The sequence below is a fragment of the Hipposideros armiger genome, unplaced genomic scaffold, assembly GCF_001890085.2.
Source record: "Hipposideros armiger isolate ML-2016 unplaced genomic scaffold, ASM189008v1 scaffold_69, whole genome shotgun sequence".
NCBI classification, from domain to species: domain Eukaryota; kingdom Metazoa; phylum Chordata; class Mammalia; order Chiroptera; family Hipposideridae; genus Hipposideros; species Hipposideros armiger.
In genome coordinates this window covers 1,357,318-1,375,484 of record NW_017731419.1, presented here as the reverse complement: position 1 = coordinate 1,375,484, position 18,167 = coordinate 1,357,318, and the positions used below count along the sequence as shown (strand labels likewise).

Here is an 18,167-nt window from a genome sequence, read left to right as displayed (position 1 = left end):
CTGGCTACACACGGTAGCCCATGGCAACCCACTGCAGCAGAGGCTGCAGCCTACGCCGTCGCCGGCGACTCACAGCAGCCCAGCTCCAGGTTGAGCTGTTGTTCAGCATCTTAGCTGTAGAGGGCAGTGTCACTGGCCCTCATATGTGGTATCTGAACCAGGGCCCTCTGGCGTCCCAAGCCAGCTCTTAACCAACACGCCACTCAGTCGGCCCTACATTTTAAATATTTTTAGCAGTGCAATCTATCTCAGTTGAAATCTTATTTCAAGAACCGGGAGTGGAACCACCAGCTTGGAGCAGGATGAGGGGCACCGAGCACTGCCTTCTGGCCCCCTCTGCTCCATCCACCCTCTGTTGTCCTCCCGTCGGAGAAGCATTGTTTGAAAAGCACAGGAGTGAATGCTCTTGGGATCTCATCCTTGGGATCTCATCTAACATTGGATGATGAAGACTGAAAGAGGAAAAGAATGAGGAAGCTGTTCTCCATTCATCCCTCGATGGACATTTAGGTTTTTTCTGTCGCTTGGCTATTGTGAATGACGCTGCATAATGGGCGTGCAAATATCTCTTCGCCATCTTGATTTCAGTCATTTTGGAGATCATACATTCTCTAAAAGTGGGATTGCTGGATCATATGCTAATTCCATTTTTAGTTTACTGAGAAACCTCTAGGCTGTTTTCCATAGAGCTGTACCATTTTACGCTCCCACCAACAGTCTATGAGGGTTCCAATTTCTCCACGTTCTTGCCAATGCTTATCTTTTGTTTTTTTGGTAATGGTCATCCTAACAGATGTGAATAATATCTCGTGGTTTTGATTTGCATTTCCCTGATGATTGGTGATGTTGAGCATCTTTTCATATACCTGTTGGCCATTCGTGTGTCTTCTTTGGAGAAATGTCTATTCAAGTCCTTTGTCCATTTTTTTAAATAGGGTTATTTATGTTTTTGCTATTGAGTTGTAGGAGTTCCCTGTATATTTTGGATGTTAATCTCTTATCAGATACATGGTTCGCAAATATTTTCTTCCATCCATAGGTTTTCTTTTCACTTTATACAATGAATGGAGTATTATTCAGCCTTCAAAAAGAAGGAAATTTGGAATATGTGACAACATGGATGGACCTGGAAGACATTATGCTGAGTGAAGTAAGCCCGTCACAGAAAGACAAATACTGTGTGATACCATTTATGCGAGGTATCGAAAATAGCCAAACTCATAGAAGCAAAGAATAGAATGGTGGTTGCCAGGGGCCAGGGGAGGGAAAAATGGGGAATTGTTACTAGTGGATATAAAGTTGTAGTTATGCAAGATGGGAAAGCTCTAGAGTCTGCTGTACAATATTGTGCCTATAGTTAATACCGCATTGCACACTTAAAATTGTGCTAAAAGGGTAAGTGCTCTCACTGTGATAAAAGGGGGAAAAGGGAGGAATTCAGCTGGGTCCCCTCACCGCACACTGCATTTCCTCTAGAGCAAGCCGCACGTGAGCTTTTCGTGCTTTAGCTTTGCCAACCCCAGATCCAGCAGACTGAGCCCCCTGCTTAGGGACAGCCTGGTTCTAAGGGCCACACCTTCGGGGCTCTCAGGTTACCTGCCTGGCCTCTCCTAATGAGCAGATGGGCATCTGCCGTGTGCGTGCGGACCAACCATATTGGACCACTTTTCTCTGCCACCCCTCCCCCAGGCTCAGGGCAATCAGAGGCCCGGATGCCAAGCCTGGTTTGGGGAGATTTTCTCCAGCAGGCCCTGTGCACTCCTGCCTGCCCCCCGCCTCTTCCTGGTCCTGGCAGCTGCATGGGGACCTCTAGACCCGCTAAGTGACGGGGCTGTAGGGGCCAGGGGCCCAGCTCCAAACCGCCTCTGGAAACAATTTCTTGCTCTATTTTGGGAGTCTGAAAATTTCTCTCCTGTCTTCTTGCTGACTTTCTCTGCGGCTGTCCCTGGGGTTCTGCTTTCCCTCTTGCACCAGCCTGCTTGCCGTGTGTGCGCGTGCGTGTGTGTGTGCGCGTGTGTGCACGCGTGTGTGTGTGTGTGTGTGTGTGCAAGGACAGCAGATGGCTGTGTTAACACCTCTGTTGCTCTCTTCTCGACCTCCATCTCTCTGTCCTCTGTTCCTATGTGGGGACAGTCCAGGTCTGTCAGGAGTCCACCCTGGCCTACGCACTGCCTCAGGTCCCTGAAAGATCCAGAGGTGGCTCAGCTGTGGTCCAGTCTGCTGTAGGCATGAGAGAAGAAGCCTAAAACCAACATCCTGCCAAGGAGGGGTCAAGACTCAGTAGAGGTGTGGGGGGCACTGAGGGCTCAGGGCAGACATTGCTTCCATTTGGGGGACTCAGAGAAGGGAGTTACTTGAAGCCTCTGTCCCTGAGTTTGCTCCATTGTAAAATACAAGGAGCCCCCCCAACCCGGCTCTGTCTTTCACAGGGTGGTAGTGAGAAGTGAATGAAGGGGTCATGTTCTAAAACGGCACCTGCTAGTGGGTCAGCATCAGTATAGCCTCCTTTTTACAGATGTACAAGGTCTGACAAGTTAGTGAACATGTTGTTAACCATTTTTTGATATCAGAGGGATTATTTATTATGAATTTGCACCAACTGGACAGTTAACCAAGTTTACTATTCGGAAGTGCTGAAAAGAGTGCGTGAAAAAGTTAGAGGACCTGAACTTTTCACCAACAATTCATGGCTCTTGCATCACGACAATACACCAGCTCACACGGCACTATCTGTGAAAGAATTTTTAGCCAGTAAACAAATAACTGTATTGGAACACCCTCCCTACTCACCTGATCTGGCCCCTAATGACTTCTTTCTTTACCCAAAGATAAAGGAAATATTGAAAGGAAGACATTTTGATGACATTCAGGACATCCAGGGTAATATGACAACAGCTCTGATGGCCATTCCAGAAAAAGAGTTCCAAAATTGCTTTGAAAGGTGGGCTAGGTGTTGGCACCTGTGCATAGCTTCCCAAGGGGAGTCCTTCGAAGGTGACCATAGTGATATTCAGCAATGAGGTATGTAGCGTTTTTCCTAGGATGAGTTCGCGAACTTAATTATCTGACCTCATGTTTGCTCATAGTCACACAGCTAGTGGCTAGCATCAAGCTACTGCAGAGGACTGGTGGCTCCCAGGGCCTGCCTACCCCTCCTCCTTGTCAAGCTAAATCTATCTTTGATTCGCCCGCCATCATAAGCATGGTTGTCTGACATTCTGCCTTGTTGTGCACAGCTCCGTATAAACTCCGCAAAGGCAGGCATGCGTCCGGCTCGCCCGTGTGGGGCAGGATGACTTCTCCCTATATGACCCGTGCTGCTGGTGTGCTTGCTTGTCCCAGAAGGCTGACAAGTCTTTGAGCTTCCTTGTTGCAGGACTTTTGGGTCACAGGACCAAGAGCCCACATCATCAGCCAGCCAGAGGACCCCTTCCAGCTTTGGTATTATGGACGCTTGAGCTCACGCTGGGGACTTGGATCAGGTCATCCCTCAGGCTGTGGATGGAGTCAGAGGGGTGCCCAAATCAGGGGGACAAATAGGACCAAGTGCCTTAAACCCAGGGAGAAGGTGGGGTGCATTGAGCAGGATATCAGTACTTCATTTCCTCATAGAGGCCTCGAAAAGGGCCACTCGGGAATGCATGGGAATGGCCTACCAATCAAGCTAAAATAAACTGCTACATAAAATTCCTCCCTTCAAAAACAATACATTCAAAACAATAGGACTGAAAATTCTGAATACAGGTACAGTTTTGTATGACTGAAAATCAACAAGATACCAAAGATGACTGATGGAGTTTAATTATCGTTGCATGTGTCTGGGTGTCTGTTCACGGGCCAATAATGTTTACAGGAGAAATAAACTAAACACACCTATAAGTCACAAATATTTATGTCTTTTCTGGAACATTTGTTTCTGTTTTCATTTCAGCAAGACCACTGACATTGTCATTGTCATAATGATCTTCGTATAAATTGGCTCTATTGACAAAAATAGTTTAAAGAATGAGCCTCGCACTTTTGTGTTAAGATGTGGGCAAGCGTTTCTGAACCTGTGTAGTCCTGAGATGTAAGCTGCGTCATAGCTGTCATCCTCTCTGGGGACAGTCTCATGTTTGCCTGGGATTTCAATGCAGGTCATACCCCGGGGCTGGGTTTTGACTGAGGCCCCTAGGGTCAGGCTTAGAGAACCTGCAGACCTCCCTTCACTGTTCTCAGCTGTCTTCTGCACCCACCGCCTGCTTTTTTTACTCTACACGCTGTTGTCTGCTAGGTATTTTTTTTTAAATTGAGTTCATTGTCAACATTCAAAAATGGAAACATTTTCACATAAACACCTGGCTTTTTTGTTTCTCTTGAAATGTCAGCAACCCTGGGACACCTTTCTACAAGACAATGTACAACTGAGGTTGGCAGGAGCTTGGGCAGAGGCTGTGTGTGGGGGTCCCCCGTCACCAACCATCCTTTCTTCTAAAGTAAGAGAACCTCCAATTTGGGGGGTAGGCACATGGTCACCCAGGATAGAAGCAACATTTCTCTTCCTCTCTTGCAGGTTGGTGCACCACGTGACTAGGTTCTGGCCAATAGGAGATGAGCTGAAAAAATGTGTATATAATTCAAGTACTTTTAAAGGCAGTAGGTTTGCCCTCCCTTTTCCCTTGCCCCTTTCCTGTTGGCTGGAAGGTGGAGATGCTTGTAGGTGGCCTTCAAACATCCAGAAGGAGACAATACCCTAGAGAGGGCAGGCCTGCAATTTAGAAGAAGCCTGGTCCCCCGATGACGGGGTGAAGTAGAGCCACCAGGCCCACTCACACTGTGATGTGAGGTCAAAATTTAAATTCCTTTCTTGTCAATGCCACTGTTGCAGGCAGTGGGGTGCCCCCTTTATTTTTTATTTATTTTTATTTTTTTTAGGTTTAGCCTGAGAGAGATATGTATATTTTTTGTTGTTAGTTTTAGGTGTACAGAACAATGCAATGGTTATCTTTTTCACCCTTCGCACAGAAACAACCCCCTTCCCCCATCTACTGCCCTCCCACCCCCGATATCATGCTTATCGATTACAATTCCATGGACTCCATTCCCACTCTCTACTCCACGTCCCATGACTATACGTATATATAATTATAGTTGACATACAATATCATTCAACATCAGCTTCAGATATACAGTGCGGTGGTCAGGCCTCGACACCGACTATGAAGCGGTCTCCCTAACAAGACATGAGTCCATCTGGCCCCCTAAAAATATTTACAACATTATTGATTATATTCCCCAGACTGTCTTTTCTATCCCTGAGGCCATATGGTAGTTACCAATTTGTACTGTCTCATCCCTTCCCCTTCTCCTTCATCCCCACCCCCTCCCTGCAGGCTGGTGCAGCCACTGTGGAAATCAATATGGGGGTTTCTCAAAAAAGTGGAAATGGAACTGCCTTATGACCCCGGGTGCCCCCTTTAGATGAGGCCCCACTCCCCGGCTTACCACAGTCCCCAGCACTCTTCATGCTTTCCCCAACACCAAGGTCAGCCGACATCTGCTGCTGGACTTGAGCTGTCATTTTTTCCCCTAATTCTGGCTTACCGCCCACCTGGCCCCAGAGGCATTTGAGTCTGTGATCCCCATGGTCAGCTCTCAAAAACAAAAGGTAAGACGCATCATGTTCCAGTACTTTGGGGCTGCTCACCCCTGTTTTTCAGGGGTGCTTCTCAGTGGCTCCGGGGCTCCCCCCTTCTTTGGAAGCTAGCTTTCCTGACTCATTGGTGCCTGTGAGACCTTTCTCACTTGAGAAGAGAAACACAAATCAGGAAGTTTTAGCTCTGGCAGTGAATGTAAACTGAAGGTTAGAGGGGATCACACGTCACAGCCCCTTGTCCAGCATCCAGCATGGCCTTTGTGTCAGCCTGCCGTCTGCGTTACTGCTCTGGGTGGGCATTTAGAGGGAGGGGAGGGGAGGATTTGGTCTTGGGAGCATCTGCATCCAAAGCCTGTGTGACTCCCTTCTGTGCAGGTGGAGACGCAGGGACAGGAGCCAGCTGTCGGCGTCCCACTTACAGTGACTGACACGGAACACAGCCCACAGACAGTTACAAGCCCCCACGGTACACTTAGCATGGGCAAAAAGCTTCTGCTTAGGACACTTATTTTCCACCAGGATGCTCATTAATAGGTGACCCTAAAGCAAGGTTTGTCTATAGTCTTCAAACAGACATTTCCCAAATTGTGCTCAGCCCCAGGAATGCACTGAGGGCCCACTCCTCTGCCTGGATGACCTGACCTCACCACCCTAACTCCTCCTTGGGTCATGGAGACGGGAGCGTTTTGTACCTGCTGCTCCGAGTGTTGTGACCCGACCAGCAGCCTCAGCTGGACCTCAGGCCCAGGCCTACAGAATCACAACCTGCCTTTCCACAGCATGCCACAGGATTTGTACACACAAACAAGTCTGAGAACCACCGATTCGGCAAAATGGATGAGGAGGGAAAGAGTCTAGGCTTTGAAATAAAACACACCTGAACTCCGGCTACGCTGCTCACTAGCTGAGTGACCTTGCACATGTGTCGTAAGCTCTGAGCCTCAGCCATGACAAGGGAGAAATACTATTAGGTGGAACCATATGAAGTTGCCCTTTTTTGTGGGTTAAAAAAAAAGAAGGCCAAATATAATCAATTTCATATGGTTCAACGTTAATACTTACCATGCCGGACGGTTGTGGGAATTAATTTTAAACTGAGATAAAATATACAAAGCACCTAGATGGTCACTCAGTGGCACAACTTTGATCCCCCTTACTACCCTCACCCCGAAGGCCCCCATGAAAATCACACCCCAAACAACCAGGATACCCGTCATATCTGAAACCCGATTCTGCAAGAAGCTCATGCACGTGGACCAGGGGTTATTTCATGGTGGCGTAAAGCATGTGTGAGAAGAGCTGCCATCATCCCCGCTTCAAAATAGTTTCCATTTCACTTCTAGATGAAGAAACATAATCCTGATTAGCCCGGGGATGTCTCCAGGGCCACACAATGCTGACTCGGTCCCCAGAGTACGGGACCCCAGAGTGGTCCCCTACTTTGTTCTCTTGGGGTTGTCCAGTATGTCCATGGGAGCGTTACCCCAACGGGTTTACAATCTTCCCCAGGAAAAGCAAGCTCCCTGTTTCTGTGTGGAAAGTCATTACCAGGAAGGGTCGATTGAACTCAGTGCCTGGACGGGGCGTGGGATGAAGGTCGAGGTGAGGCCTGGGAGTGAGCTGGATGCTGGTGGCAGCAGCAGCCTCTGAGCCCGCCTCATCCAGAGTCACCGCAGCCTTGTGAGTGATCTGCAAGGAAAGTTCTAGAATCATGAATTGACCGCATAGAAGGGATCAACCAGGTCTTAATTTTTGTACCATTTTTTTTCCTCTTCCTTTCCCTAACCCCATACTTAACCATCTGTTCACTTACCCAGTCACCCATCCTTCTACTTACCCTTTGGATTGTGGGACTTACTACCACCCGCTATGTCACACATCCATTTGTTTCTTTACTGCTGTGCTTTGTCATCCAACGCACTAGATTATAACTTGTTCTACTCACTTCTGTCTTTGAACTTGATTTATGCCTGGGACCTGTAAGCCCTCGCTGTGCCAACACGTTGCTTTCATTATCACTGCTGTCTGTGGAAGGTCATTTAACCTGAGGTCAGAGGATCTGGTTCTACACGTTCCCGGGTGATGTGATCTTGGACAGGTGGTTTCCCCTCTCAGGTGGGGCCCAGGGCCCCCAATTACCCGATGAAGCAACCGAGGCTCAGCAAGGTGGTGTGGCTTGCCTAACGTCACACAGCTAGGACAGGACAAAGCAAGGGTTCAGGCTCAGGTCTGTTTGACCTCAAAGCCCACACTCCCTCACTCACCCTCCACTGTCCCTTCTAGAACGTGTGTGAAATAGCAGGCCACAGGGACCCAGTGCTGTTGGAGAAAAAGAATGCAGGCCTTTGGTGTCGAATGATCTCACCTGACTTCAGCGCTGGCTTGGCACTAACTAGCAGTTGTCACCTAGGGTGATTTTCTTAGCCTCTGTAAGCCTCCGTTTCTTCATCTAGGAAATGGGGATGATAGCACTGACCTCACCAGTGTTCTGGGAGGTGCTGGCACGGTGCCTGGCATGCAGCAGTGCTCAGTGAGAGAGCGGCATGGGAGGTAAGGCTGAGATACGAGCTCTCCCCCTCCCCCCCGCTTCCCAATTTGCCCTCAGCCCTCAGCTTCCCGCTTCTGTGATTCTCCCGCTGAGAGCAGGGCTCTGGACAGTTCCCTCCATTCTCTGTACCTAGAACCCAGTCTGACCTGTATCCCTCCGCCGATCTCGCTAGAGCACAAATACGAATATGCTTTCAACCCCTGGGTCCGTCCCACTTGGCCTAACTAGAATCCCAGGTCATCAGAATGGCTTCCAGGGTCCCCCAGGACCTCAGCTGCGCCCAGATGGGGCACTGTTATTTCCCGGAGGCACCAGCCTGTCCTCCCCAGGCGGTCGCCATGTTCCCTCTCGGCCCCTTCTTCGCACAGCTTGTCCTTCAGGCCTGAGATCAGGTATGAGCTTCCTGGAGCTTCCTCTGCTCTCCCTACCTTGATGGTGTGAGCATCTGTCACCACTTTCCCTTTCCTCATCTGTCACCTGAGGACAGGAATGGGGACTTGTTCTCCTAGAACCCCGGTGCCTTGTGGTAGTAGGTGTGTAATAATGTGGAATAAATGCAGAGAAGCAAAGAGTAACTTGCAAAGTTACAGAAGACGGCACTGCCTGTCTTTAAGGAGATACTGGACATCTTCCTCCAGTAGCTGCCAAGAGTCACCGAGGCTCCACCACCATCCCAAAACCCCATTGCCAACTTACTGTAGAGATGTTCAGTCCAGGCTGCCCAGGGAGACCTCCGCCCACAGTCACTCGTGGGAGGAGCAGCTCCAGTCTAGAGGTGCTGGAAACGGAAAATTTGGGGAAATGGAAATCGAGTTCCCTATAGAGAGACAGAATTGGTTTGCGGTTGAGACCCCCGAAGGGTCCAGGTGTTCCACATGCGCCTCCGCAGGTTTTAGCCTCCGCCCTCTAGCCAGCCTCAGGCCTGCAGCTTTTCACCCTCTTTCCTGCCCCTCGTGTCTCTGCTCCCCCAGCCCCTCCTCTCCAAGGGGGAGAGCGCTTTCTAAAATGCACACTGTCCTCCCCTCAGCATCTATCCCGGGCCCCTTTGCCTCCCTCACTGTTTAAGGGCTAGAGCTCTGGCCTACCAAGGGGCCCCTGTGTCGGCAGGAAAGCTGGGACTAGAACCAGCCGCCACACTCCTGGTCCAGTGTGCTGGCCTGGTGAGGCCCTGGGGTGACAGTGCCATGGGGGCAACAGAGTCCTGGGGGATTAGAGTTCCCTATAGGTGACAATGTCCTGAGGGTGACAGTGACCTGGAGTGACAGTGCCAGGGGGGTGACTTGCCCTGGGGGATTGACAGTAACCTGAGGATAACAATGCCCTGGGAGGTGACAGTGACCTGGGAGGTGACAGTGCCCTGGGAGATGAAGGTGTTTTGGGGGTGACCGTCACTGGGGGGCGCTGTGTGGTGACAGCGTGAGGCGGTGAGTCCACCTCCCCAGGGTTCTGTGAGCATCTACCTTGTCCTGAGCAAGCTGTCCCACTTGATGAGCGTTTCGGGCAGCAGGGCGTCTTCCAGCTGCCCCAGCTTGCCCCGCTTGGGGAAGATGAAGAAGGTGGTGGCGTTCCCGGCGTGGTCCATCTGCAGCACGGTGCACTGCAGCTCGGGGTCGTGCAGGAAGCGGTGCGGGGCCTTCTGTTTCATCATGGGCACCGGCACGGCCCTGTGCTCATCCACAAAGAACTCCTTTGTGCTGGTGGCGCTTGGGTCAAAGGGCCGCGCCCACCGGGCTGAGGGGAAGGAAAACGCCAATATCAATCACCCTTGGAAAGAATGGAGAGCGGGCTCAGGGGTGACCCGTCTGGCAGCCCGTGGGCACGGGGGGGGGGGTCACACTCTGGTCGCCAAGCCCAGCCCCATAACTCCCTCCTTTCTTTATTTCCTGTGCGACCCTGGGGGCCGAGCCCTTCACCGCCCTTTTGTCTCCTCGTTTGTAAAGTCAGGATAAATTGTATCACAACAGCATAGTAGTATTATGATAGTATAAATACTGTTTCACTCGCTGGGCTCAACCTCTCTCCGAGGCAGTTAATTTTAAAGACAAAATGCATGACTGTGGCACAAACTGCTCTGAATGCTGGTGTGGATCTGAGGATCTGAGGGTGAGGCTATGCCTGGCTTTGATGTTTAGGGCAAGCTACCTAACAGTGTGCCTCAGTTTTCCCATCTCTCAAGTGGACATAATAATATCCACATTATTGGGTTGCGAAGAGAATTCAAAACAATTAAATATGCACAGTGACTGGCATAATAATAGAGACTTCATATTTAGATTGTGTGTGTGTGTGTGTGTGTGTGTGTGTGCCAACATGCTTACATAAAACATATGATAAATAGCCACATATGAGTCATGCCTTACTGGCTCAAGGAAAGAACTTTTCTTCTTTTAAAAAATCTGTCTTTTCATCTGTAAAATGGGAACATTAATCTGAGCTTTATCTGCTTTATACAGGTGAGAAGGTCAAATGAGGTCATGAGTGTGAATACCGCCTGAGACCTATAGAGCACTGAACAAATGTGAGCAGGACTGGATTCCTCTGCTGAGATGCCTTGGGGGTGACAGTGCCCTGGGGGATTAGAGTTCCCTGTAGGTGACAGTTTCCTGGAGTGACAGTGCCTTGGGATTAACAATGCTTTGGGGTTGACAGTGCCCTGGGAGTGACAATGCCATGGAGGTGACAGTACTTAAAGAGCGAGGCAGACACCTTATTGGCTCTTTTGGAAAAATAAAAGGTCTCCCAGCCTTGGGACTCTTTCTGCTCTAATCCATGCCTCTGGGACCTGCGAGAAGAAGGGACTTGATGTGCCTTGATTCAGTGTTGCTTACAGGGTTATTCAAAGTGGAGATCATGGCCCTCCTGCAGCAGAGCCACCTGTGGGGGTGGGGTGGGGGGGAAGGAAAGATAGCTTCCTCAAATGCAGGGTCTTAGGCCCCTGACTTACCTATCCCCTAAATCAGGATCTCCTGGGGGTAAGTGCAGGATACTTGCATTTTCAACAAGCTCCTTAGGGAGTTCTTATGCACACTGAAATTGGAAAAATCCTTCTTTGAGAAAACTCAACAGAGAGCATTAAAGTGGGACTGGTGATGAGTTTCCCATCATTTGAGGTATTCGAGCAGGCACATCAGTGGGCAGACCCTTAGGAGTGCCTCCTATATCTAAGTCAGGAGGGGAGGCTTCCCAGGTGCTGTGAGGAGCAGGGCTGCTGTGTGATTGGAGCCCCAGCTCCCGAAAGGAGATTCCACATTGGATGTATACTTTCTTACCTCTGAGGAGCATGTGATTCACCAGGGCTGCTGCAGTTTCATTCCTCAGCTCCTCTACCCACGCCCCAAGCTTCCCCTGGGTCTGCTTCTCTACATATTCGTGGATGAATTTCTGGGCCCCCACCGGGTCCTGGGTGGCCCCTGGGCCCAGGCCGCTGAACCAACGCTGGCCCACAGTCAGGAGGAGCTGGGGGTCCTGCACAGGAAGCCTAAGCAGCAGGTCTTGGAAGCCCTCCTGGATCTCAGCCTCAGACACCATGGTGAGGTTGAACCCCAGGCCCTCCAGGAGTTGGGGCCTGCTTGCTGCTGGGGCCCTGAGGAGGAGCACGGCCAAGGCCAAGGAGATGCTCGCTGGGGAGAAGAGAATGTTCTCTCCGGGGGCCTCCAAAGCCAACTGTCTGTAGAGGTTGAAGGCAAAGTCGATGTTGCTCACGGAAAGTTTGTGGCAGGGCAGGGCAGGCCTCGGAGGGCTGTCCAGGGGGCCGGGGTCCATGGGATCAGGATCTTCTTGGTTAACCAGGGCCAGACAATGTACCACAGCCGTGAGCACAGGGACCAGCAGCCCCCACCGAGAGACCTCCATCCTCTGGTGTCCTTGGTCTGGAAACAAGGGCATGAAAGGACAACAACAACAGTAATAGTGATCGATGATATTCATGGAGCGTCTGCTCAGTGCCATGCACTGTGCAAATACTTCTCAGGCATGTCCCCCTTCCATCCTCACCACAGCCCAGTGGGGGAGGCACTGGTTTTACACTCCCGTTCTACAGATAAGAAAACAAGAGGCTTAGAAATTTTAAGTAATTTGCCCAAAGTCAAGTAGGTGGTAGGTGGTAGAGTCATGACTTGAACCCAGAGCCTGGGCAGAGGATGGATTCATGGTGAGATGAAAACACCCAAGCGAACCACTGTGCACCTGCTGGGAGTGCCCTGGCCACGTAGTGTTATGTGGGGGTTGTTTTCCCCCAGGGACAGCAATCCTGGGCTCTGGAGGTGGCACAGGTCTCATGTCAGCTGTTTTTTCCACCTGCTTCTGTGGCTTCGGAGGGGCCCCTCTGCCCTCTGGGGGTGGGGGCTGGGAAGCTCCACTGTGTCCCCTCCTTCCCACCCCTGCCACTTCCTGTTCATGCAGATAGAATGGCTGTCATCTGACTAACTCAGAGCCCCTCCTCAAGCTGACCTTTCTTCACATCCTGCCTCTGCCTTATCCCTTGGGCACTCAGCCCCTCTGAGCCTGTTTTGGTCTTGGACTTGCAGATAGCTCCTGAGGAGGAAAGGCGGAGGAGGCACCTCGTGGTGCCCGGAGGAGTCCTGGCAACCTGCGCTCAGCTCAGCCTCTGCTGCTACGTAGGAACCCAGCAACCTTCATCAAGTCACTTTGCCTCTTGGGGACTCTGCTGCCTTTCTATTGGGGTGGTGCTAAGAACCCCCCACATCACAGCATTGTAGAAATTCAAAGTGATCATGCGCCAAGCTGACCCTGTTCAGGGCCTGGCGTAGGACGGGCCCCCAGGAAGCAGCAGATATTACCCGGGCAAACTTGACACCTTCCCTCCAGTGATTCTGACTCAGCAGATCTCAGTGGAACCCTAGAATTTATTTACTAAGGGCCTAAGATGACCCATGGCTCTACTTAGGGAGCCACTGCGATCCTTTTACAAGATTAAGATGTAGATTCGTCCACTTTCTGCCTAAAACCTCCAGTGGCTCCCTTCACACCTAGAAGAAACCCCACACTGCTCACCACCCTAGAGGCCCCACATGATCTGGCCCTTGCCGGCCTTCTGGCCTCACCTCTGACACTCCTTCCCCTCCCTCCCTCTTCTCTCACAACCCTGGCCTCCTTGCTATTCTAGAATTTAGCAAGCTCATTCCTGCCTCAGGACCTTTGCACTTGCTGTTGGCTGCCCCAAACAGCCTTTCTCTATTCCTTTCCATGGTTCCCTCCCTGACTTTGCTCAGGTCTCTACTCAAAGGTCACCTCCTCAGAGAGGCCCCTCCTCTGCCTTTGCCACTCCACACCCTGCTTTCCTTTCCTTATACCCATCTGGAACGATAGCTCATATTTGTCTGGCTTCCCCACTGTAGTCTCCAGGAGGGCGGATAGTCTGCCTGTGTCATTCCTGCTCGATTCTTAGTGCTCGGCACAGAATGGACACTCAGTCCGTTTGCTGAAAGGGCAAATGCTCCGTGGGCTCCCAGGGCTTCAGCCCGCCCCCTGGAGCACAAGCTTATCCCTGGTCCTCTGGGACCCCGCCCCTAACACGGGACCAATCCTAGCTCCCCCTGCCACCATCCTCTCGGCCCCATTTGTCCTCACGGGGTTTGGGTAATTATTGACAGAATTAATCATCACCAGCCCACCCCACCCTGCCTCTGATTTTCCATGTGACCTTGGGCAGTCCTAGACCTTTCTAAACTTGAATTCTCTTGTCTGTAAAGGGAACAAGCAACTGAAACTCAGCCTCAAGGAAAGCCTCATCGGTAAAGGTTTGTTCCATATTGTTTATTTATCAGCGGAGAGCGGACACGTCTCCATTTGTCCATTTGCTTGGGAATTTGCTTTGTTGATTATCTTGGCTTTGATGACAAGTTTATGAACGTTCATTTCCTTATTACATGTGATATTCATTCATTCGTTCATTCATTCATTCACTGAACAAGTATTGATGGAAAGTGTGTGTCGAGATTTGAACTTCCTGCTGGGGAGGCGGGATGGATGAGCTCACTGCTCCCTCAGGGGGTTCGGGTTCACTGGGGATGGACACACAGAATTCATGCAGAGCAGTATGAGCAGCATGGCCAGGTCCCCAGTACCACAGCTTTTGAGCCGACAGGAGGCTGTGAACCAATCCGAGCATTGTACAGATGGGAAAACTGAGGCCCAAAGAGAACCTTGTTCCTTCACTTGCTGACTCACTCATTCCACAAACATTCGGCAGTCAGAGCATGAGGAACTGGCAACCATTGTGGGAGTGGGAAATGCAGAGAGCTAATTATAGCGCCCCGAGCAATGGCAGTCAGAGGTGGTTACTTACACAGGGTGGAGGGGGGGCGTGCAGGAGACAGAGTTCCTCGAAGGCTTCTTGGAGGAGGTGGCCCCTGAGCTGAGACTGGAAGATACTCAGCAAGAGCTGGGAAAGGGGTTTCCGCAGAGGGAAGACCATGCTCAAGGTCATGGAAGCAGGGTGAGCCAGTTCCACTCCAGACTATTGTCTGTATGTGCAGCTCTTGGAGCAGGAAGGGTGTATGTGCGTGTACATGTGTGTATGCACGCCCCTGTGTGTGTGTGTGTGTGTGTCTGTGTGCGCACGTGTGTGTCTCATGATGAGATAACTAGTGGCAGGTTTACCAAGCTGGCTGGGGGTCCTTGACTGCAGCCCCAGCCACAGCCCCACACTCACCTGAAATCAAATGCTTCCCATGAGTCTTCAAAGGAGCTGGGGAGATTCAGCTGGTCTTCATGGCCCCCGACACAGAAATTTGTCCCTGTGGGGAGGGTTGTGACAGGCTGGACTTCTGGGACGAACACAGACTGTCCTGAGGCTGCCCTTGGCCCAATGGCCACCTTCAACACAGCCAAGAGCGGAGAAAACAACCCTCCCCCTCAGTTCAGGTTGTATGGAAATTCATGCCCGGGGGGGAAAAAAAACAGCTAGAGCATGCTGGGACTCCGCAGTTGGGACTGGCATCCTGAGGGCGCCTCTCAATCCCACCGCTATTTGCAGACTGACCTCTCCTGAGTCAGTTTCCTCCTTTGCCCCGTTACTGCTCGAGGTGGCCATGCAGATTACATCTAGTGACGCATGTGGACATTCGTTGAAACTAGTAAAAGGCTGAGCTAATTGCAGCCATGGTCCAACACGCATCTGTGGACACCTACTGCCTGCCAGGCGCTGTGCTCGTCACAGCAATGCAGCCCAAATCAGTTCTTGCCCCCAAGGAGCGTGAGTTACGACTCTTTAAAACATCACGATTGCTTATTCATCCTGCTTAATTGTTTTTCAATTGTAATGACTAGTTCTTCAGGAACATCAATCGAATTCTCCACTTGGATGCAGCATAAACAGAAAAGTTAATATGTACTCAACAGAAAGAGTATTTGCAAAGCTTTTGCAACTCAAATACTTGCTCCTTCCTGCGCCAGCAGGGAAGGCACAAAGACGCCCTGTTGACTGAGTGCAGAGACAAAGTTTACATGGGTTAATGGGTGTGACCCAGACTTAATTTTCTCTAAGATTTTTTTATCATTACTTTGTGTTTACTCTCTTCATCCACTGTCTGGACATGAACACCCACACAAGTCACTTCTTGTTGATGTCTCAGGAACTTCATCTCTTCTCTTGATGTTCATTCAAGGGGAATACAGCAGAGGTCTATCATGAGAGTTATTCATTCATTCACTACAATGAAATTCATTCATTCATTCATTCATTCATTCATTCATTCTCTTTGGCATATCCGAATTGCTGAAGATGCACTGTGTACTGGGGAATAAAACACAATCCTGCCCTCGGGGATCGTGTTGTTTCAAATTCAGATTACGGAAGAGTTCAAACATATGCAACCATAGAGAGAATGGTATAATGAACTCCACGTACCCATCAGCAGCTTCAGTGATTATCAACAGAAGATCAATATCATCTTTTCCACCCAGTCCCTTTCCCCTTTGGATTGCTTTAAAGTAAATTCTACACATCATTCAACCTATAAGAATTTTTTTTTAATCCTAGCCACAAAAATGTATATCATGCCTTTAAAAAATCTATAATTCCTGGGCCTGCCGAGTGGCTCAGCTGGTTGAGAGCTCGCTTGGGAGCCCCAGCTCTGAGCATCAGGGTTGCAGTTCGGATCCCACATTGAGGACCAGTGACACTGCTCTCTATAGCTAAGATGATGAACAACAGCTCGACCTGGAGCTGGGCTGCTGTGGGTCGCGGGTGACGGTGTGGGCGGGCTGCCGTGAGCTACTGTGAGTGGCTGGCGGCCAGCGTGAGCGGCTGGCAGCCGGTGTGGGCTGCCGGGAGCCGCTGTGAGCGGCTGACCAACGACCGGCCACCGATTGTCTCATCCAGGAAGAGCACAATGATCATACCAACATGGGCCAGTGAGGCGACGTCCTCCGTAGCTGGACTGAACAACAAAACAGCAATTTATCTACCTGTCTGTTCCCCTTCCCTGATTCCCCAACGCTGTTACCCGCCCAATTCCCCAATAAAAATCTTTAAAAAAAAGAAAAATCTGTAATTCCTTAATATCATCAAATTTCAACTCATTGTTTCCTTAATTGGTTCCCCAATGTTTTTTTTTCACAGTTGGTCTGTTTGAGTTAGGATTCAAACAAGTTCTACACGTGGCCTTTCTAACACAGCAGTGCCCCCTTATCCACAAGGGATCTGTCCCAAGACCTGAGTGGATGCCTGAAACCAGAGATGGGACTGAACCCTACATATAACATGCTTTCTCCTATACATCCACACCTATGATAAAGCTTAATTTATAAATTAAGCGCAGCAAGAGATTAACAACAACAGCTAATAATAAACTAGAACAATTATAATAATATACTATTGTGAAAGTCATGTAAATATGGTCCCTCTCTCTCTGTCTCTGTCTTCTGTTTCTCTCTCTCTCTCTCTCTCCCTCTCTCTCTCTCTCTCTCTCTCTCTCTCTCTCTCTCTCTCATCCTGTACTCATCCCCCTCTTTTTTTGTGTGATATGAGATGATACAGTGCTTCCATGATGAGATGTTTGCATTTTGAGGTGCGACAGCAGAACCAGCACACATTTCTTTTTTCTTCTGCACAATTTCATGGACAGAACATTTGTTCTTACCGTAGATCTTAGTAACGTCAGCATATGATTTTTTTTCTTTATTAAGTTGAGAACTTTCACATTTTCGCTTAAAGGAAGAACTTCACGGCTTCCCTTTGGCACATCCGAATTGCCAGCATCACTGCTCTTGTGCTTGGGGGCCATTATTAAGGGCAATAAGGGTGAACACAACCCCTGCGCTACTGTGAGATACTGCTACACCCCACGGACCCACTCATTCACTACTCTTCCCCTAAGTCCTCTCCCTGTCCCCTTGGTTACCCTCCCCTTGGTCCTGGGGTGACCACTTTCCTCCATTCCTTCTCCCTCCTCACTCTGGTCACTCTCCTTGGTGAACTGACCTTTCTCAGCCAACCCCTTCGACGGAGGACGGGCCTTCTTCTCTTCAGACTCCATGGCACTCATTTTGGGGGCACTCCTCCCCATCAGTGCTCACTTGCTCATCTCAGGGGGACAAATCCTGACTGCTCCCCTGCAGCCCAGATTTCTCTCAGGAATTTCTCCTGAATAAATCCCTTGGTAGCCTCCCAGGGACAGCAGGGTTTTGTTTGTGTCCAGATCTGAATGAGTCACCTCTCCCTCCCAGTATGCTGCGCCTGCTGGTGTCCTGTCTCAGGGAATTCTTTGTCACCACCAGGAACCTAACTGAAACGTGGGTTCTTCTCCCTTCTTCCCTATACCTGCTCACAAAGTCACATCAGTTCTCCTCACAGCTTTCGAATCATCCCCCTTCTAACCTCTACAGCTGGGATCCATTTTTGCCCCCGTTTTCTGCAACAGCCCCCTCAATGCCCAGCCTCCATCTTTGTCCGGAGCCCTGAATCACTTCTTCACAGCAGCCAGAGTCATTTTTCTAGTATGTAAATCTGCTCCTATCAAC

The 18,167-nt window shown here is 50.1% G+C and overlaps 1 protein-coding gene across 2 annotated transcripts; it reads right to left on the bottom strand.

Moving 5' to 3' along the window:
* Positions 1 to 5,321: 5,321 nt before the first annotated feature.
* LOC109382723 (putative serpin A13) lies at positions 5,322 to 15,845 on the bottom strand. Of its 2 annotated transcripts, none has more exons than XM_019642443.1 (5): positions 14,857 to 15,845; positions 11,453 to 12,052; positions 9,644 to 9,914; positions 8,880 to 8,961; positions 5,322 to 7,324 (listed from the first exon to the last, which is right to left on the bottom strand). In XM_019642443.1, the coding sequence occupies exons 2-5, from the start codon at positions 12,033 to 12,035 to the stop codon at positions 7,115 to 7,117; spliced, it is 1,146 nt and encodes a 381-aa protein (XP_019497988.1). In that variant the 5' UTR covers positions 12,036 to 12,052; positions 14,857 to 15,845; the 3' UTR covers positions 5,322 to 7,114. The 2 variants fall into 2 exon arrangements, with proteins under 2 accessions (XP_019497988.1, XP_019497986.1); XM_019642441.1 differs by having other exon boundaries at positions 8,880 to 9,000; positions 14,857 to 15,844.
* Positions 15,846 to 18,167: the final 2,322 nt, after the last annotated feature.